The 21,389-nt window shown below is 45.3% G+C and overlaps 1 protein-coding gene across 1 annotated transcript in view; it reads left to right on the top strand.

Moving 5' to 3' along the window:
- Mroh8 (maestro heat like repeat family member 8) overlaps positions 1 to 21,389 on the top strand; it is a 68,632-nt gene that overhangs the window by 11,169 nt on the left and 36,074 nt on the right. Inside the window, exons 3-8 of the mRNA XM_032904628.1 lie at positions 61 to 206; positions 5,850 to 5,972; positions 13,385 to 13,464; positions 14,597 to 14,741; positions 16,248 to 16,343; positions 18,210 to 18,314. Coding sequence (XP_032760519.1) covers positions 61 to 206; positions 5,850 to 5,972; positions 13,385 to 13,464; positions 14,597 to 14,741; positions 16,248 to 16,343; positions 18,210 to 18,314 — 695 coding nt within the window. The remainder of the gene's footprint in view (positions 1 to 60; positions 207 to 5,849; positions 5,973 to 13,384; positions 13,465 to 14,596; positions 14,742 to 16,247; positions 16,344 to 18,209; positions 18,315 to 21,389) is intronic.

Here is a 21,389-nt window from a genome sequence, read left to right as displayed (position 1 = left end):
CTCGGCAACGTTACTTCACAGCACACGGAGGCATCACCAGTGTCTTTCTTTTGGTATTAGATTCGGACATCTCTGACATCCCTATACTCCCTCAAGAGTCCCTTCCAGATAATCTCAGGTCCCCAACTCTCCAGGAGCCCCTCAGTGAGGCCAGTGTTGAGAGGCTGGTCCAGTCTATCCAGGAGGTTTTACATGGTGATCTAAAGGTATGTACAGCAGTCTTAATGAACAATCCAATTTATTCCCAATAATAAAAAATATTTTCAATAATCCATTATTATATATACAATACTTTATGGGTTATAAAATGTATTTTTATCCTTGTAATTTTTATATTTTTAAATCATTAAAATTATATATTAATTATATTTATAAGAAATAAAATAAATATTAGAGCCATAATAAAAAGTAAAGGTTAATCTTTTCTTTTTCTAATGCGCTTCCTAGGCAAGCGCGTTAATTTCTAATTCTTTTTTTTTTTTTTTTTTTTTTGGAGCTGGGGACCAAGAACAGGGCCCAAAAAACGCTCACCACTGAGCTAAATCCCCAACCCCCACTTTCTTCACATAACCACTATTAGCATTTTCTTTTTTTTTTTTAAACATTTTTTTTTAAAGATTTATTCATTATATTTGAGTACACTGTCGCTGTCCTCAGACACACCAGAAGAGGACATCAGATCTCATTACAGATGACTGTGAGCCACCATGTGGTTGCTGGGATTTGAACTCAGGACCTCTGGAAGAGCAGTCAGTGCTCTTAACCGCTGAGCCATCTCTCCAGCCCTATTAGCATTTTCTATCCCTACAAATGTCTCTAATTATAGAAAACCAGTAAAAATAGTCACGCGTGTTCTAAGTGAGTAACTGCAGGTCTGTACTGTCCTGTTTACTAGTTATCTGGTGTCTCACTGTTGAGGTGACCCAGTCCTGTGAGAATGTAAGAGACCTTGACCTGAGGGAAGGGAAGGCACCTCTGAGGAAGTTATCTCTGAGCTCAGGTCCGAGGGATAAAAGAAGAGAGTGAAAGTTAGAACCTCGAGCATGGAGCACTATAGAAGTAGTCAGAGGGGACATAGCACATTTGAGGAACCCAAGTCCTCAACGCTTAAACCTGGTCACAGAGGGGGATGGTGATACAAGATAGGGTAAAGACAGGCATGGGCACACACAGTGCTGGACCTTGAAAATTGGGGGTAAGACTACGTGAGGGTCTCTCTATGTAGTCCTGGCTGTCTTAGAACTCATACAGAGCAGGCTGGTTGAACTCAAAGATCTACCTGCCTCTGCCTCCCAAGAATTTCTTTCTGTAGCTTTAAAACAAACATAAATGACTAAGTGGAATGTAAGAAAACAACGCTGGAGGCTGCAGAGATGGCTCAGCAGCTGAGGGCACTGGCCACTCTTTCTGAGGTCCCAGGTTCCGTTCTTGGCACCCAGATGGCATCCCCCAACTGTCTATAACTCCCATCCCAGGATCTGACATCCTCTTCTGACCTCTGAAGGCATCTGGCACACACATGGTGCACATGCATAATACAGGCAAACCACTCATATGAAGATAATCACAAAATTAAAAAAGAAAACAATGCCCTAATTTGTTTAACAATATCCCACCATTAGCCATTAGATTCTTTCTGGTTGATCTTTTTTTTCTTTTAGTTCATAGATAAATATTCTTAGGTATCTGTTTCTCTATATCCCATAAATAATTCTTTGATACACCAATAAATGTCTCAAGCAGTATGTGTCACTTGTGTCACTTGTGTGTGTATATGTATGTATGATCTATGTTCCTGTGTGTGTCATGTTCGTATGTGTATACATGTGGTCTATGTTCCTGTGTGTGTCATATTCACATGTGTATACATGTGGTCTATGTTCCTGTGTGTGTCATGTTCACATGTGTATACATGTGGTATATATTTCTGTGTATGTCATGTTCAAATGTGTATACATGTGGTCTATGTTCCTGTGTGTGTCATGTTCATATGTGTATACATGCATATGGAGGCCAGAGGTGGAGAGCTCACAACTTGGTCTAAAAGCAGAAGGCAGAGAAAGTGCACCCTGGGAATGGTGTGCACTTTTGAAACTTTAAGGCCCATCTCTAGTGGCACAGCTCCTGCAACTGCCACTTCCTAATCCTTTCCATAGTTCCAAAGCCTGGGGACCAAGTATTCAAACATATGCGACTATGGGGGCCATTCTCACTCAGACCACCACACATACAAAACACTTTCCCAACAGTTTCTGTAAGTGCCGTTTTCAAACTTTCAGTAGATTCTGCTAAAATGTCTACTTAGCATATAAACAGTGGTTCTCAACCTGTGGGTCATGACATATCAGACAGTTATGATTCATAGCAGTAGCAAAATTGTTGTTATAAAATAACAACAAAATAATTTTGTTTGGGAGTCACCACAACAGGGTTATAGCATCAAGAAGGTTGAGAACCACTGACATAAAGTGGATTTGTACTGTCACCAAAGAGAATTAGATGCTAGGTCCTTATAACTGTCCAAAATCAGCATTGTTTTGATTTTCACTTTTAATGTTTCCCAGAAAATGTATTTCTCTCTCTCTCTCTCTCTCTCTCTCTCTCTCTCTCTCTCTCTCTCTCTCTCCCGTGTGTGTGTGTGTGTGTGTGTGTGTGTGTGTGTGTGTGTGTGTGCATATTGGTGCACATGCATGTAGAGGACCAAGTTTGTTCCTCAGGAGTGGGCCACCATGTTTGATTGAGATCGAGTCTCTCACTGGGTCTGCGACTCTCCAATTAGACTAGTCTGGCTAACCACACTCGTAGTTTTCAAATGAGTCCTGGGAATTGAACTCAGGTCCTCATGCTTGTCTGCCAAACAGTTCACTTTCTTACTCTCTAACTTAATGTCTCCCATCCTACGAGGAATAATTTGCTTGGCCTCAGCTTTCCTGGAAAGCATTTTCTTCAGCAACTTCTTTCTGTTAGTATTCCCAGCAATTTTACCTTCTTTGGGGATTTTAAATCTCATTTATCCAATCAACAAGGAGTAAGTAAATACACACCTGCTACTTATAAGGCCTAATTCCAGACACACACAGTATGGTGAGATTAAAAGTGTCCACTGATCAAAAAGCTACAGCATGTCTATACACCAGAATGCTGACTAATGCTCACCAATGGAAGGGTAAACAGGAGATAGACAGAGCAGCACAGTTCTGTCTCCAAGGCATCATCACCAAAGAAGCCAGTCACTCATACCTTATGGGTATTCTTTCAGTTACAGGACAACTTAGAACAGAATGACAGGGAGGTAAACAGAAGAGAGGTTCCCATGGGAGGGTGTGGCGAGGGCGTGGCCATAGAGGAATGGCAGCCTGAGGGGAACTTAAGGACAATAGAACTGTTCTGTGGTGGTGGTAACCTGTATGTGCATGTCTTAGAATTCATAGAATTCTATATACTGCCTTCAAACGGTACATTTTGTGATATGATGCTTTAAAAAGTCATAAAATTACCTTGTAATATAAATATAATCAGCCGAAAGTTGTCAAATTATACTAAAGAACCTTTAGCGCCTGCACTGGGACACCATAGCAGAGAGGCTTCTAGAACACTGATAACCATCTCTCTTTGTGGGCTAAATGTGAATTCTTATTTATTTATTTATTTATTTATTTATTTATATATGTGAGTAAACTGTCGCTGTCTTCAGACACACCAGAAGAGGGCATCGAATCCCATTATGGATGGTTGTGGGCCACCATGTGGTTGCTGGGAATTGAACTCAGGACCTCTGGAAGAGCAGTCAGTGCTCCTAACCGCTGAGCCATCTCTCCAGCCCCTAAATGTGAATTCTTGGTTTATGAAATTTTATTAAATTAGAGATTTTTATGTATAATGCTAATTCAACAACAACAACACACCAGAAATCAGTCTGTTGGTATTCAGTGTTGCAGTAAAATATTTTATTTTAAAATTTGAAACTACTCTTTGTGTCTAATATCACAAGGTTTTATAAAAATTTTCTTTGCTTAATAAAGGATTTAGATTGGTACAGTGAATTAAAACAAAAGAAAGCCCACTCCTTTGTTAACAAAGGAATAGATAAAGAGAAAACTATTTATATGAGGTTATCTCGGATGTTGTGATAGCTGCCGGTGTACTTAGGAAGGGCTCGTGACTGCTTCAAGACAAAAAGTTATGATTCAACTCCTAAAATGCGTGCAGTTATAGCAAGAAATGTAGAGAGGGTAGGAAGTTACACCCACAAGCAAAAAAGGGCATCACGGAAGTTAATTGACTGGACCTGTGACTGCCTTGGGACAAAGCAAGACTGGATTTGAAGAGGTCAGCTGTATTACATTGGGAAGGGTCTTGACTTCGTTGGGTACTGTTAAACTCCTGTAGATAAAGAATTACCTGATTGTCTTAGTTAGGGTTTTACTGTTATGAACAGACATCATGACCAAGGCAATTTTTTTTTTTTTTTTTTTTTTTCGGAGCTGGGGACCGAACCCAGGGCCTTGCACTTGCTAGGCAAGCGCTCTACCACTGAGCTAAATCCCCAACCCCGACCAAGGCAATTCTTATAAGGACAACATTTAATTGGGGCTGGCTTACAGGTTCAGAGGTTCAGTCTATGATCATCAAGGCAGGAGCATGGCAGCATCCAGGCAGGCATGGTGCAAGAGGAGCTGAGAGTTCTGCATCTTCATCTGAAGACACAGTGCAAAGCACAGGAAGCTAGGACAAAGCCACAGTGACACACCTACTCCAACAAGGCCACACCTACTTCAACAGGGTCTCACCCTCCACTAGTGCCACTACTCCCAGGGCCAAGCATATACAAACCATCACACTGATCAAATTTAAATTTGAGAACAATGCACCTGGCCACAAAAAGGAAAAGGATACAAACAAACAAAAACAAAACTGGGAGAGCAGGAAATGCAGGATAGTGGAAGCTCCCGTAATTCCTGCCCTTGGGAGCAGGTGGAGGCCATAGCTGCTCCTTGTTCTCTAGGGAATGAGTGCTAATCTGTAGCTGGGAGACGACGAAAGACTGCTGCTGCTGTTGCTGTTCACTTTTTGTTTTATTGTTTTTTCTTTTTTTGGTTCTTTTTTTCGGAGCTGGGGACAGAACCCAGGGCCTTGCGCTTCCTAGGCAAGCGCTCTACCACTGAGCTAAATCCCCAACCCTTGTTATTGTTTTTTGAGACAGGGTTTCTCCGTGTAATAGCCCCAGCTGTCTTGGAATTCTCTTTATAGACCAGGCTGGCCTCAAACTCACAGAGATCCACCAGCCTCTGCCTCTTGAGTTCTGGGAAGAAATATTCTTTAGGTTGGAATCGGTCTGTATTTTCCTCTTTACACTTTATTTTAAAGTTTCTATAATAAGATTTTGCTTTCTGATAAAAGCCAAAAACAAAGTATTAATATGAAAAGATTTTATTCAAGTCAGAGCTTGCATTTTTTTAAGGAAGCCTTAAGAACTTGACTTGAAATGGTGACTCAAATGACATCAAGAAACTAGAAGCAGCAGAACCAGAGGTCACGCTGGGAATCTAACCTAGCAGCAGACAGAGGGTAGGTAGACTGGGTAGTGAAGCCTGAGGTGGAGAGGGCACTCAGTGTAGCCCAGGGCCTGACGTGAGGCCCCCAGCCAAGGCCACCGGTGGTAAGGAAGTTCCTTGGCACGCTTCTGATTTGTGCATTCTTTGTAAAGACTGATCTGGATAGAATAAGATGGCATACGCTTAAAAACATTCAAGGAACTTTGCAAAAGCTCTGTACTTCTGTCAAATTGTGATGTGTAATTGCGATTGTGATGTGTAATTGGATTTTTATCATTTTCCCCACAAATTCAGGGTGAACTTCAAAAGTTGAAGTTCCTAAGATCTTTGTCTTCTTTGAGCCAAACTATACCTTATGATGAAAGCACGGAATCATTTATTCACCGTCACACGGCAGAAATAGTGCATATTCTCACTGTAAGTACTGTGGGCTCAGCAGCGAGCTCCGCCATGCTGGAACTCTTGACTGGCCCATGGCCCTGTCATCTCATAGCAGTGTCTGCTTATAGCAGTACCCAATTAATCCTGCTCAAATCGACTCCCACCCAGCAGTGGCAGGGCTCCAATGTTCTCTAGGTTCCTGAACGAACACAGACACACACACACACACACACACACACACACACACACACACACACACAGCCTTTATACTTTAATATGCCTTAAACAGCTCAATGACTAGGCTACTTCCTAGCCTCCATGTGGCTGGCAGACCCTCCTTTGATATTCCCAGTTATTACTTACTAAAATCTATATCCCATCTTTGCTGCCCTGACCCAGACCTGCAGCCCTTCGGCTGTGTTCCCCAGCACCTACATGACAAATGTTTCTCTGTCTTCTGCACCTCAGGCCTGGTATCTCTGTACCTTTCTTGGCAGATGTACCTCTTCCTGTTTCTTCCTCAGTCCCCTGCTCAGGAATCCTGAAGTCCAGCCTCTGTCTTCCTGCCCAGCCATTGATTGCTGGCAACTTTATTTACCAATCAAAACCAACTGGGTTCAGGGTCCCATGCAGATTCTGGTACAATATTGGGGACCAGATTAACATAATACAGCGGCATTAGTTCAAATTCACAACATCTGCTCAACAAGGAAAAGACTCTTGAGACACGACTCATTTTTTTTTTTTAAGGGAGAGAGGAATTGCATTTAAGTTTTTCAACAATTGTAATATTTAAAAGAGTAGTTTAGGGGCAAAAAGGCTTGGGTTCAGTGTTAATTGCCTTTTTTTTTTTTTTTTTAAAGATTTATTCATTTATTATATATAAGCAGCTGTCCTCAGAGACACCAGAAGAGGGCATCAGATCTTTACAGATGAGCCACCATGTGGTTGTGATTGTTCTGGAAGGAGTCGGGACTCTTAACCACTGAGCCATCTCTCCAGCCCAACATTGCCTCTTTATAGCTGTGTGAGTTCAGGAACTTACTTATGACTGTCTTAGTTTCTCACCGATAAAATAAGAACAGCTGTGTTTACTTCACAGAGTTATTGTGAACATTTAATTAAAAATAAATGTAAGCTGTATACAGTCTCTGACACATGGTCCACATTTGAGGAACATGATAGCACTGTTGTCACTGTTGTATTTTTTCCGGTTTGTACTTCCTTCTGCTACCTTCTGCCAACACTCTTCTATTCATAGCGTCTTGTTAAATGGCTGCCGGTTCCAGACACTGGCACTGAGGCTACAGAGAGGGCATAATGCCTGCTCCTTAGCCTAGCAAGCTACAAACAGTTGTGGGACTCTGACAAAAAAGCTTAAATGAGTACATGGGGGATAAAGAGATGGATGATCTATGTCAGAGACTCCAGAAAGATTCTGCAAAGGAGTGATGCAGTCACTCACACATATTACCTCCTGGGGCTTTAGTGTCCTGCCTGAGAAGGCTCCCTACAGTGTCTCCCAACCTCTGGACTTCTGAGTCTGTCACTGTTTACATATCCCAGAATGTGAGCAGCTCCCCCCAAACCAGAGATCTGTGGAACTTGTTGGGCTGACAGGAACCTTCTAAAAATGAAGGCTTACCAGCTAACAGTTTTGCCAGGAGACACAGTTCCCAGGATCCTTTACCAACTTTAACCCTTTTCCTATAAGAGTTTTCAGTTACTCAGAAATGACATTGTTTGAAAAGCAAGTAGATTAAGAACTATTCCAAATAATTCATCAAGAAGAACAGATTGAAAGAATGCAGATATATGAATTATTTCAGCTTTCTACTTGACTGTGAACAGCCACAGGACCAAGACAACTTGAATTACTTTCCAAGTTGTGTTTGCGCCAGGATTGACAGCAATGGATTGTCAGGCAGTTCAGCCAGCCAACCTGGAAAACCCACGAGTGCAAATCACAGACAGCACAAGCCCACTCTTCCTCTGCAAGTGGACCCAACCAGTAGTAACATGTTGTTTCTGGTGTCTCTCAAAATATGTGCTGAGAAGGGCTGTCTACAAAACGTAAGCGTAGTTATATCCATGAAAAAATCACATGGATAGTCGAATCTACTCTGTCACTCCAGCCATATGTACCAGCATTCTTCAACACCAAGAGGTGAGGGGCACAGCAGAAGAAGCAGTTCTGTGGTGACTCATGAGGAGGGAAAGGTTGGAGTTTTGCAGAGAAAGATCTTAAAGGCATTAGTTCACCTTTCTTGGCCCACCTTAATGAATGGCTATATAAAGTAGGATTTCTATTGCTGTAATAAAACACTATAACCGAAAGCAACTTGGAGAGGAAAGGATTTATTCCACTTACCCCTCCAGATAACTGCCCATCACTGAGGAAAGTCAAGAAGGAGTGTTGGTTATGGCTTGTTCCTCATGCTTTGCTCAGCTTGCTTGGATAGGACCACCAGCCCAGGAGTGGCACCACCCACAGGGATTCGGATCCTCTCCCATCAATCATCTATCAAAAAAAATACCCCAGAGACTAGCCCATGCGCCAGTCTAGTGTGGTTTTTCTCAGCTGAGGTTTTCTCTTTCAAAATAACTAGCTTGTCTCAAATTGACACACAATTAGCCAGTGCAGATGCCAAACACAACCCTTGAAGACATCAGTTTCCATGTCTTGACCCCCATGACGCACAGCTCAGTTCGTGCATTAACAAAACGCCAATGAAACCAAAGCAAAATGTGCAATGGAAGACAAACATCGCACTACACACCTCCAAAGAGAGCCCCTGTTAACGCCCATGGAAAGTGTTCATCTCTCTGATTAGGGAGAAATGAGTTTAAAACGCAGTAAAATTCCATTACACACCAGGACACTGGCCAGAATCAAAAGGCAGTGTCGGGTGCTGGTGAGGGTACAGAGTGAGGTTTTAATACACTGCCGCTGGAAAGATGAACTCGTCCTCTGCATCTTCCTTCTCCTCAGCCAGCTTGGAGAACAGTTGGGCATTGTCTTAAAAGGGTAAACATACTATCACATTACCCAGAAATTCTCTGAAGATGGAGACACAAATGTTATGGCCACTCGGTATGGGAGAACAGAACACTGGAAACAACGCAGATGAATGTGGATAAACAAAAACTTGTCTAAATAAACCTGACTGCTCAGGAACACCAAGGAATGGATTTTTGCGTGTACTTGGCTGACTCTTGCTCACACACACAAATAAATAAAAAGGCTGTGGTAAGTGAGCCCTGCTGTCCAGACTCATCCTCTGCGTCTTCCTTCTCCTCAGCCAGCTTGGGACTCATCCTTTTCATCTGGACCCTTCACAACCGCCTACTCATTGCGTCATTTAGTGTCCCTAACCCTCGGATGCCCCAAGGTCTGCCGGGATTTCATCGAGACCCTTGAGACAAACTCATTTTTAAAAATCTTTCTTCTGTTTCTGTTTGGGGGAAATGTTTCCATGATAGTCTAGGAATCTATTCATGAAGATCCAAATCCAAGATAACTAGTTTTGTTTGTTTGTTTGTTTGTTTGTTTGGCTGGTTGGTTGGTTGGTTGGTTAATTAGTTAGTTGGTTAGTGGGTTGGGTTGGTTGGTTGGTTGGTTTTCTCTCACTATGTAGACCAGGCTGGCCTAGAACTCAGAGAGATCCAGATACCTCTGCCTCCTACCACATCCGGCAAACTCAAGGTAACGGTTTATTCCAGTTACTTCTTTATTCTCATCTGCTCCTCCGCCTCATGTCAGACCCGGCTTCCTGCCCTTCCCTTGAGTTTGCTCTCAGAGAGACTATCTTCTTGTGTCTCCTTCATGGTACTTCCCTGCTCCTGGAAGGGTCTTTACAGAGTCCATTTTCACTACAGCTCCACAAACCTGTGACCCCATCATGCAGACCCCGGGGTGATTTCTCTCCCACCCCCTCATTTTAAAAATAGCCTTTTTGAGAACTTTGTATAATCTATTTTGATCATCCCTTCTCCTCAAATCTCTCATTTTTATTAAGATTGTTTAAGATTCTTTCTGGAGGTGAGCAACAAAATCAACTCTGGCTCACTGAATTGTAAAAACAACAAAAAAGGTGCTGAGGGTCTGGAGCAGTGGCTCAGTGGTTAAGAGCACTGGCTGTTCTTCCAAAGGACCAGGGTTCAGATCCCAGCACCCACACCAAGCAGCTCACAGCCATTTTAACTCCAGTCACAGGGGATCTGATGTTCTCCTTTGGCCTCTTCTGGCACTGGTGTGTGTGTGTGTGTGTGTGTGTGTGTGTGTGTGTGTGTGTGTGTGTGTGTGTGATACAGACACACATGCAGACAAAACACCCGTACATGTAAACACCAACAAGGTGCTGAGGTACCTGCCCTAGAGTCTAAGGAAGGTGTTTAGAAAGCTCCAGAGGAGCAAGGTCTCAAGGCAGGGACTGTCCTACTGTGTGCATAACTAATGCACCCAGTTTGCCTGTAACTCAAGTTTTCATTGTGACCCTTTGAGTTGGCTAGACAAGGTACATACAGCCCAGGAGAACTGTCAAGGCTGAAGACACAGTCTTAATGCTGTGTGCCCTGCAGGCTGTAAAGCCACGAAGACAGAGCTCCTTTAGAAAACAGGAAGCGGTTGGGGATTTAGCTCAGTGGTAGAGCGCTTGCAAGCGCAAGGCCCTGGGTTTGGTCCCCAGCTCTGGAAAAAAAGAAAAGAAAAAAAAAAAAAAAAGAAAACAGGAAGCGCAGCAAGCCACCAGTCAGAACGGAGTTTGCATCAGACGAGGAAAGCTCAGAGATCTGAGCAGTATCTTGTGAGACCATTCTTCCCAGAGAACATTCACGATGACACTGCAGGAGGAGAACTCCATTAGAGCCTGCTGCACCAGGAAATGGAGAGGTTCTCCCCACCAAGGGACAGCAAGAGACTGTGGCAGCCATATGCACCGGGAGGGCTTTCTCTCCACTTAGCTGTGCTTCTCTGAATTCATGTCCTTTCTTCCCCACCTTCCCTCTTCCCCAAATTGCCTCTTTTGTTTGCCTGCAGGACCAGTGCTCCTAAATGCTAAATCCTCTCTGAAGATCAGCTAGAGATGCCATGACTATTCATGCTAGTAATGCCCAGGTAGAGGTGGGAAGATCGTGAGTTCAAGGTGAGCCTTGACCACATAGTGAGTTTGAGACCAGCCTGGATCTCATGGGATCCTGAAATGACTAAGTTGGTGACTATCCAGAAAGAATGTCGGAGAGGTCCCAATTCTAGATTCCTGAGGGAATTTAGTTGGCCTTGGTGTCTCTCCTGAATAGTTGAACTGCAACCAGTGGAACAAAATGATACAGCAGAGACGTGGCTGTGAAGTGTTCATTCCTATAGGCCAGGGCAGTTCCTACGAAATGGTGGATAAGCAATGAGGTTTCAGCACATTAACAGTCACTCACATGAACATGATCCAGAACCACTCTAGATCTCTGCAGCGAAGGGATGGAAGCCTGGGGAAACTGATACCAGGGCCCAGGGGCCTCTGGGTGACTGCATGCTATGGTCAGGGAGCCTCTGACTCCAATGCTTGTCTTGTTTCTGTAAGGTCTGAGAAAAAGACAATGGAGAGAACAACCTGTGGAGGCTTTTATTTGGGGCCCACAGAGGAGGTCTCAGAGTCAGCCGCTTCCTCCTATGAGACCCGGGTAGTAATAGAGTAGCAAGGTGAGTGGGGGAAAGACACTGAGAAGTTGCCTTTTGTAGGCTCTCAGTTACTGGAGGGGGAAGCAGTGAGTACTTAGTAAGAAATGTGAAGTAATGGATAAACATGTCTCCTGGTGGCCATGACTGGGGGTCCACAGGACTGGGGAGACAAAAATCTGGAGGTACAAGTTACTGCAGTTACTAGAATCATCACAAATAGCCAGAAAAGAGTGAGTTTACAAACTGGTAGGGCTCGACTGGAGTTCCCTGTCCATTGCTTGGCAGGTTGCCCAGCACGGCTCTCCTGCCCATTTATAAAGTGGAAAATTGTTCCTTTTTCAGACAAACCATCAGACTGTTAGCTGCGTCTCTAGTTTCCTTTCTGTAGCTGTGGTAAATAACCTGACCAAAGCACCGTTGGGAAGAAGGGGTTTATTCCAATTCCAGGTCACCGTCCATCATGGAGGGGAGTCAAGGCAGAAACTCAAACCTGGGGGTGAGGAGACCTGTTTAGGAATGGTTCTTTGGAGAAAATCCCTGCATTTTCAGGAAATCAGCAGTTCAGTTCACAGGTCAGCAGCAGCAGCTTGATCCACTGGAAAACACCTCACAGATATACCACAAGTCCAGGTCAATAGTGTCAGGATAGCAGCAGCATTGGTGCAACCTAGCAGGGACAGCTAGGCCTCAGCCAAACTGGCTTCAGTCAGCAGGAGGTACCAGTGCCAGCCGGAAGCCAGGAGAAATTCTCTGCTGTGCCTCTTCCAGCAAAGTGAAAATCAGCAAAGACTTAAGACCAAGCGTTGCACAGCCAGCTCAACCAGCAAGCCAAGACACGATCCGTTGAGTCCTGTTTATACTCCGTCCAAGCATCATGTGTCCTCCACGTGTCTGGCCTCAGCATGCGAGTCTGATGTACCAAAGCTACTCATGAGTTTGTTTCATCCGACATCACTTTGCCAGTTGGCCTGAGTCCAAGGAAGCAGCCAGAAGCCGCAGCACACCACTAGAAGCTTTTCGGTGTGTTTCTTCCTATGGATTCCCAACATATGGAGCTCAACTCCGCAATGTAAGACCAATACATACATGTTACTATTGAAGAATCCTTCATCACATGTCTTTTCATGTGCTTGCTTTAGCAAAACATCCTTTCACCCTTGTCTGTTTCAGCAAAACATTGCTTCATGAGTCTGCCTTAGCCTTTTACCCGTGTCTGCTTCAGGAAAACACACCCCTTCACATGTTTGCCCCAGCAAAACACCATCCAACACAACTGACTTTCCAAAGAACTCTTAATTTTCTACTTCAGTGTCAAGTTGCCAGGTAGAACCAACCAGCATAACCATGACCCTGGAGATACTGCTGTAGTAGAGAGAGAAGTTGGAACACCTAATAAACACTAATAATAATTCTGACGAACGACTGACACAACTGTTAAGGGCTACCAGGAGTTATGAATTAGCTCACTTAATACAACAACCTATGATGTAGGTAGAATTGTTGTACCATTTTACAGGTGTGGAAACTGAGGCACAGGGAGACTCTCTAGGTTGAGCCAGCGCAAACAGCTAGTGAGAGGACAAGGGACAGCTTGGCACCTGGTTCTTGAGAGGAAATCAGCTCTTCCACAGCTCTGCCACCCTCCCATGGCACTGAGAACAGGGCCTCCTGGGCAGCCTCCTGGTTGGGTTACTAGGCCATTCCTATTTCCGATGACTGGCCCTGTGAGTTGGTGCGTTTTCAGATGGCTGAATTTCTTTTCTTCTCACTGCAGGTGCTGGTACAGGAGGAGCCTCTGCACTCTCTAAACAGCCTGGTGCGCCAGGAGGTCTTTGTCACCATCACTGACCTCAGGTGACACCCCCAAGCCCCTTCCACATGCACCTGGTCATAGAGTGTTAGAGCTGATTAAAATGGCTGTCGAGATGGCTCAGTATATAAAGGCACATGCTACCACCAAAGATGGTGACGAGTGTGATGCTTGGGACCCATACAAGAGGAGAGAGCCAGCTCCCACAGGTTACCCTCTGACCTCTACACATGCACTGTGACAAATCTGCTCCAACACCAAATAAATGAATGAAGATCTTAAAATCCCCCACATACTGACTTTTGAAAACTCTGTGGGGGAAGCATTCTTTTGTGAGGACTTTAATATCATGTGTGATATCATGTGGTTGCCAACTTGAGACAATTGGGAAGAAGGTACCACAACTGAGGAATTTCCTTCCCCAGATGGGCATATGGGCCCTATCTATGAGGTCTTTTCTTGGTCCACTGAAAGGTGCCATTGTTGGGCAGGTGAGAAAAGTAGCAAACTGTAAGCCAGGGTGCAAGCCAGTATGCAGTATTCCTCCCTGGGGTCTGCCTCAGCTCTTGACTCAGGTTCCTGCCTGGCTTCCCCTGCTGATGTACTGTAACCTGGGAGACGAAATAAACCCTTTCCTCCCCAAGTTGCTTTTGATCAGTGTTTTATCAGAACCATGGAAAGCAAACTAGAACATCATGAGTGCTGCCATCCAACCTAAGACCTTAACAGAATCTCTTTGGAGTTCAGTTCAGTGGAAAGTGACAAAGTACTGTAGGGTCTAAGGAGTTTATATGGGGTGCCCGGATGGTTTCCTCTCTTGGAAACTTGTTCCTCGGCAACCGTGCTGAGATAACCTGCAGTTAAAGCCTTAACTCCCTGAACTTGCAGCCCACACGCACACTCGGCAGAACACACGTGGGGACAGTGGAAGCACTGATTAAGAGTCCTGCAGACTTGCAATACAGAGCTGGAGAGGCGTCTGGGAGGCTTGCGGTGGAGTAGGGTGGACAGATGCACTCTTCCTCCAGCCTTCTGTGAGAGCCATCTGAAGTATGGCTCCTCCATGTATCTCTCAATTTTATAGGAGCCACACACCAGCCAGTGTGCCCTTCCTGTTTCACTGAGAGCCAAGGTAACAACTTAACATCACATTCTTCCCCAATGGTCTTTCCCCAGTTACCGAGACGTGCACCTGCTGTTTGGTTCTGAAGACCGAGAGGACTTGCTTGGGCTTATCACCAAAAGTATGATGTCTCTGCCCGCCATATGCACCCCTATCCAGCTTCCCAGGATAGTATCCAACCAGGCCATCCAGCAAGAGGTAACTCGCTCTGCGCCTTAGCTGCCCTGTCTTCCCGGGTCAGCTGTTCTTTCCGTCTGGATGGTTTGAGACCAGCTAAATCAGCAATGCTCAGCCTGGTGAGCAAAACCAAACACCAGCTTTCTTTCCTTTCTCCTTCGTCTCTCTGTGTTCCTTCACTTTGCCTGTGTTCCTCCTTTCTTTGCCTTGAATTTAAAATAAAGTGGGAGCTGGGCATGGTGGCTCTTGGGAGAAAGATATAGACAGATCTCTGTGAGTTCAAGGTGAGCTCCCTCTAAGGGAGCCGGAACAGCACAGTGAGGCCCTGTCTCAAATAATCAGTAACAAAAAATAATAAAATATTTAAGTTGACTCATATACTCTGCAGACTCTCCATCTCCTTCCATTTCTGACGCAGGAGCTTTCTGTATAGCCCGGCCTGCCACCACCGCCACCACCACCACCACCGCCGCCGCCACCCCCCCCCAAGTTTTTTTTTAACTTAAATTTTAATCTTTTATTGTTAAAATAGTTGAGCAGGCAGTATTACATGTTGAACACCCCCCTACCCTCTGCACACCTCACTCTTCCTTACCTTCCTCTTCCACACGCCTAGCTCTTTCCAATTTACTGGCATTTCCTGAAGAGCCATCTTGTGCTAAATGTGACAGAAAGTAGAGGAGAACAGTGTACAGCCTACCCTTCAATGTAGAGAGACAGAGCGCTGCTAAAAAGTGTGTATGTGGGCTGGAGAGACGGCTCAGAGGTTAAGAGCACTGACTGCTCTTCCAGAGGTCCTGAGTTCAAACCCCAGCAACCACATGATGGTTCACAACCATCTGTAATGGGATCTGATGCCCTCTTCTGGTGTGTCTGAAGACAGCGACAGTGTATATAATAAATAAATCTTTTAAAAAAAAAATCAACAGCAGCAATAACAAAACAACAGGAACAACAATGTTATCTGTCTGGAGAGAAAGAGATACAGGAAAAAACACTAAAATAAAACTTGATTTTTTTTTTAAATGTATGTGAAGCATAAAGTTTGTTTGCTGGTGAAAAGTACACAGGACCCAATCAAAAACTCGAACCAGGAGACGAAGAAGAAGCTCTGGGACTAGAGCACAGGGTCCTTTATGGAAGCAGTCAAAGAAAGCCTTCTTGGTGCAGGGAAAGGGAAAGACGGGAGCATCCAGGCCGAGCAGAGAGCCCGTTTCCTGCTGAGCAGGCCGGTAAGGAAGTTATAGAAGGCCGTTGTTCTCAGTAACTCTGTTTCAGGACATCCAGTCACAAGTCAGCTTTGGCGGTATTTTGATGATGTCAGCACAGTTCCCCAGGTGTAGTCCATTAGCCCTGACCCCAGGAATTTCAAGGCGGGCATTTGTTTACCTCACGCTGTAAACTGTCCACAGGTGCCTTTACTCCAGGACAGACCTTTGCGTGTCTTCTCAAGGTGATGAGTGCTGGGGCTGTGCTTTGAGAACTTTGGGTGTGGAGGGAGGCTTCGCTGACTCTGCACCTTTTTAGTGTCTCTACAGGGGGACGTTTGAGACCTTTTCTGTGATGCTGCAGAGTCTGGTAGTAAAAGACCCACATTTGGAAATTTTTGACAGCATTTTTAAGGTAAATGAAATTCTAGGGGACAAAAGAAATTACTAAGGATAAAACTTTAAAGCAAAATTGTAGCTAAAAATACTATCTTTTTTAAAAAGTGTGTGTGTGTGTGTGTGTGTGTGTGTGTGTGTGTGTGTGTGTGCGCGCGCGCGTGCACCATGGCACACATGTGGAAGTCAGAGGACAGCTTGAAGGCGTCCGTTCTCTTCTACCGGCGGGTTCCACACTTGAGGTGGTATGGTCAGACTTAGCAGCAAACACCCTTTCTCACTGAGTCATCTCACTGTTTCTACAGTTAGCAGTTTTGAAACAGAGGTGTGGGTTTGATTTCTGTCTGCCATCTATGGGTCACAAGTCCTTCTGCCACAGAGTTCCCTTACTGTGCGAAAAGATAACAACTCTGGATATTGAGTAGATAGCCTCTAGTAAGTGGCTCACACCATTACTACGATTTTCTTTACTGTCCCTTCATAGCTCGGAAGAGTTCGGTGAGTGACCCTGAACCCGAGTCAGTCTCCTGCGTTAGCAAATAGGCAGCTTCCTACTTTGTAGGACTCCAGTATGAAAAGTGGCCACGGGCCTCCAGCTCGCCCTGAGCATCCTATCCATCGAGACGGGCTAGTCACTCACACAAGGATCCGAGGGTTTTGCTCTTGCTTGTTTTTAAGATGCAGCCTCCCCAGGATGAGAGGACCCTTACTTGTTGGTAGCCTGTGTCCCTGAGCCTGTGTCCTTGCCACACCTGACCCTGTTCCTTACTCCTCTTCTGTTTGCACATCAACAGTGAGGCCAGGCTTTTCCTGTGCCCAGCAGTGCTTGGCTCTTTCCCGTCCTGGCACCTCATCTAACCATTTCTTCTGTTGCAAAGTTGCTTCTTTCTGTTGTAGTAAATCTCCAACCCCAACAGGCCCGTGCAAAAACACACAACTCAGTTACAGTTCATATAAGCTGCACGCCTAGACTGGGCAGATCGACCACTACACTGCTCTATTCCCCAGCACTGAGATCCCTTGCTGCTTGCTGCCTCTGAGCCAGGTAGTTCTGCTCCATCTTCCTTCCACCTCCTCTTCCTCTGTCCTTTTCCTCTCTCATTCCCTACTCTTCCCCTACCCTCTAGAACCTCCAGTCCCACCTTTTCCTTCCACTGCCCAATCACAGACTCTAGCCCTTATTTGATCAGTTAAAGCAGAGAAAAGGTTCACATGAAATCTACTCCTCCAGGGGCAGCGCCCCCCCCCCCCCGGAGGAAACGGAATTAACATCAGAATACTAACAGCACCAGGGCAACCCACACCATCTTTTGACTCCAGCTTTTGGGCCTCATCTTTGTTCTGCATCCTTCCCTGTCTGACCAGATAGATAATTCCTCCATCTTTAGTCTTTTAATTACATACCATTAGCTATTTCTTTTCAGCACAAATTCGAAAGGGCCAAAACCAACTAGGATAATAGACTAAAGTTATGTAATGAAGGGAGACAGATGGGTCTAGAAACCAAACTTTGGAAGGAGCCAGGACTTGGTGCCTGGCTTATCAACATCACTTCAAACCTAGACTGCTTCACCATTAGGAGTGGGTTTTAGATAGTGAAGTAACAGAGAGTTTCTTGCTTCACATTTTTGGGGGTTGATTTGGGTTTTTTTGAGGTTCTTCGAGACAGGGTTTCTCTGGGTAGTTCTGGCTGTCTTAGAACTCACTTTGTAGACCAGGCTGGCCTCGAACTCAGAGATCCTCCTGCCTCTGCCACCCAAGTGCGAGTGGGACTAAAGGTGTTTGCCACCACTGCCCAGCTCAATTCACATTTTCTTTTTAGCACAGCGTAAGTGTTATTTCAGACGTTCCTGATAGACCATCTAACCTTCCACATTTGTTACAGCACATAGACCCCTGGTTACAGTCCGACAGAGACCATGAGCGGGAACGGGCTACCTTTGTGATGGCCAAAGTCCTCAAGTGCTTATCCAGTTATCTCAGCCCAAAGGTGAGTAGCCTGGATGAGGAAGAAGCACCCTCTAGAGTTCCTTTTCTGTAACTCAGCAGGGGCCACGCACTCCCTGTGAGTGGCTCCCCTCACCCCTTACTCAGTGTTATTCACAAGTCTGTTCCAGTCCTAAAATGTGCTTAGTTTGAAGCCACATACTGTCTGTTAATCTTTGTAGCCCTGTTATTTAGCACGACAGCTAAAACACATAATGCAGTAAATGTTTTTGAATAAATGAAATGCAAAGTATAAACTGAAAATGTCTGGTGAAATGTCGAGCTGACTCCAAACTCACAGCATCATGCCTTTACCTCCCTCTCATAGGCTATTTCTTTGATGGTGAAATGAGACCATTCAAACCAGATTAGATTACATTAAATTCGAGTTTATGGGAAGCTGTTCTCGGGGGAAGTCGTCATGGGGTGGGGGGATGGGAAGGAGAAAAGGTGTGGTGCAAAGAGAGAAGTGGGGAGGGGGAAGGCAGTTTTTATTGCAATAGATCCGTGGGTCCCTGTCTCCTGTGGTGACATCACCACTGGGTTCCTGATACCAACAGTGGTGAAACACTATGACCAAAAGCAAGTTGGGGAGGAATGAGTTTATTTGGCTTATACCTCTAAACTTGTAGTCCATCGTTAAGGGAAGTCAGGACAGGAAACCAAACAACAGGAACCTGGATACAGGAGCTGTTGCAGAGGCCATGGAGGAGTGCTTCTTACTGGCTTGCTCACCATGGCTTGCTCAGCCTACTTTCTTATAGAATCCAGGACCACCAGCCCAGGGGTGGTCCCACCCACAATGGTCTGGACCCTCTCTCATCCGTCACTAATTAAGAAAATGCCCTACAGCTGGACCTTATCGAGGACTTTTACCAGTTGATATTTTCTCCTTTCACATGGAGCTTGTGTCAAGTTGATGTAAAACTAGCCAGCACAAGCTAGCTGTGGCGGCACACTCTTAAACCCAGCACTCGGGGGTAGAGATAGGCTGGTCAAGGCCAGCCCGATCTCCACCGTGAGCTCCAGGATACCCAGGGCTACGTAAAGAGACCCTACCTCAAAACAAAAACCCAGCCAACGCAGGGCAGGCCTTAGAATTGTGTCAGTGCTTGTGATACTGTGAGCCTGGAGGCCTGCATGAACTTAGATAGACAGCTAGTAGCCAAGTAGCCAAGTCTTTTTTGCCCCAGGTAAGGGAAATGACTCCTTTTTCCCTTGGTGGAAGGTGTCAAGTTCCAAAGGAACCTGAGACAAAAGGCTACCCGTGGCATCTATTAGCATACCAAAGTGCCTGCTGGGCCTCCAGGCTCCCTCGGGCCCCAAGGCTCAGCTCTGCAGTCTCACTACCCTAAACCTCTCCAGCCTAGGACCTCCACTTCCCTTACCCCAGTGTCTTGACCAAAATCTTGGTTGTCAGCTCTTCTCTTGGTCCCTTTGTTCCTTCCTCCCTCCTCTTCCTCTCTCACCCCCTTCCCCTTATGGCCAGGTTCAGCCTGGACTCTTCCAGAGCCTCTGGCTGTACCTTGGAGCTGTCATGTCCTCATTTCATTCAGAGGGGAACTGGCTTCGCAAGTTCCTGAGGAATGCTGGCTTTTATCTGACCACCAGAGAGCCTCAGTCCAGGTCAATCCTAATCCTGGATATTTGGACTGCTGTTTAGAGACTGGGAAATTGGAGCTTCCTTAGGAACGGACACTGTTGTTTTCTATAAAGAGAAACCAGGATACGTTTGGTAGAGCCATGGGAGGGCTGTCTCTGTGGGCCCATGTGTGGGCATCCCTTCCCCCTGAGGTATAGAATAGTTTATTTAGAGCATGGGAAGGGGAGTTGAGAATGGAGTAGAGACAGAGAAAGACTCATACTACATGGGGGGGGCGAGGAGGAGGAAGTAGAAGGAGGAGGAGAAGGAGAAGAAAAGAGGAGAGAGAGAAGAGGAGAGGCCCCATTAGGAGGGAGGGAAGGAGAAACAGGGAGAAAGGAGTCAGAAAGAGAAGGGGCAGAGAGTGTAAACAAGTAAGGGGGGGCAAACAGCTCCTTTCACAGGAAGCCAGGCCTAACTGTTGGGGGGGGAGCCTAGAAAGAATGCTACTAGACACAATTTGTGTCCTTTTCCGTGAGCCTTTATTCTCACTGAGAATCCCATGTTTTAATCCTCAGTTTCTCTGTTTCAGTCTCCCACTTCTCAGTTGTTGTCAATCCTCTGTCGAAACTTCTAAAAAGAAACCCCCCCACCCCACACACACACACTGACCATCTCCCCATGTCTGCTGCCTTTTCCTTCTGTAAATTAGTTTCTCTTCTGAGTATGTTTTGTAGCCACTGGAGCTCCCCACTCACCGTCAGTTCTCCAGGGTATTACTTAAGCTTCTCTGGGTAGAGATAAAAAAGTATCTGTTCCCAGGGACAGACCAGAGTGAGCCTTGCTAGCTTATTACAGAGCACGCGTGACAGCAAGCACCCTCTCTCTACAGTGTCCTACCCCAGCGTGGATGATGACTCCCACAGCTGCACAGATGGAGTCTCTCCTTTGGCTACCCTTCCACTCTCTATACTCAGAAGCCATGAAACTCCTGTAGCTAGTGACTTCCAGTCATCACTGACTGACCTCTGACTCTGACAACACCAGCAGGATGTTCCTCTAATTCTTCAACCTCTGTTTGCTGTGGATTAAAGGGATGTTTCAAATGATCTCTCTCTCTCTCTCTCTCTCTCTCTCTCTCTCTGTCCCCCCCCACCCCCTGTGTGTGTTTGTGTGTGTTTGTGTGTGTATGTGTGCTCACACATGCGCTCTTGAGCAAGTATGCATGTGTGTGGCCTTGGGATTTCTGTAGAGAGGCTTGCCTGGTCCCACTGGCTCCCATGGACATCTAGAAGTTCTATGCAGAAGCTTGGTGGTTCACGCTACTGTGTTTTTCATTTTTCTATTTTAACATTTAGAATCCTTTTTTTTAAATTTTAATTTATTTTAAACTTCATTACTTAAAAAAATTACAAAAACACCCCCCAAAAACAAAAAGCCAAATCAACCAGACAAACCCCTACACCTAAAATAACCAAACCCAAAGACTATACAATA

This window comes from Rattus rattus, chromosome 5 (assembly GCF_011064425.1).
Source record: "Rattus rattus isolate New Zealand chromosome 5, Rrattus_CSIRO_v1, whole genome shotgun sequence".
Lineage (NCBI taxonomy): Eukaryota > Metazoa > Chordata > Mammalia > Rodentia > Muridae > Rattus > Rattus rattus.
This window is presented reverse-complemented; position numbering and strand designations above follow the sequence as displayed.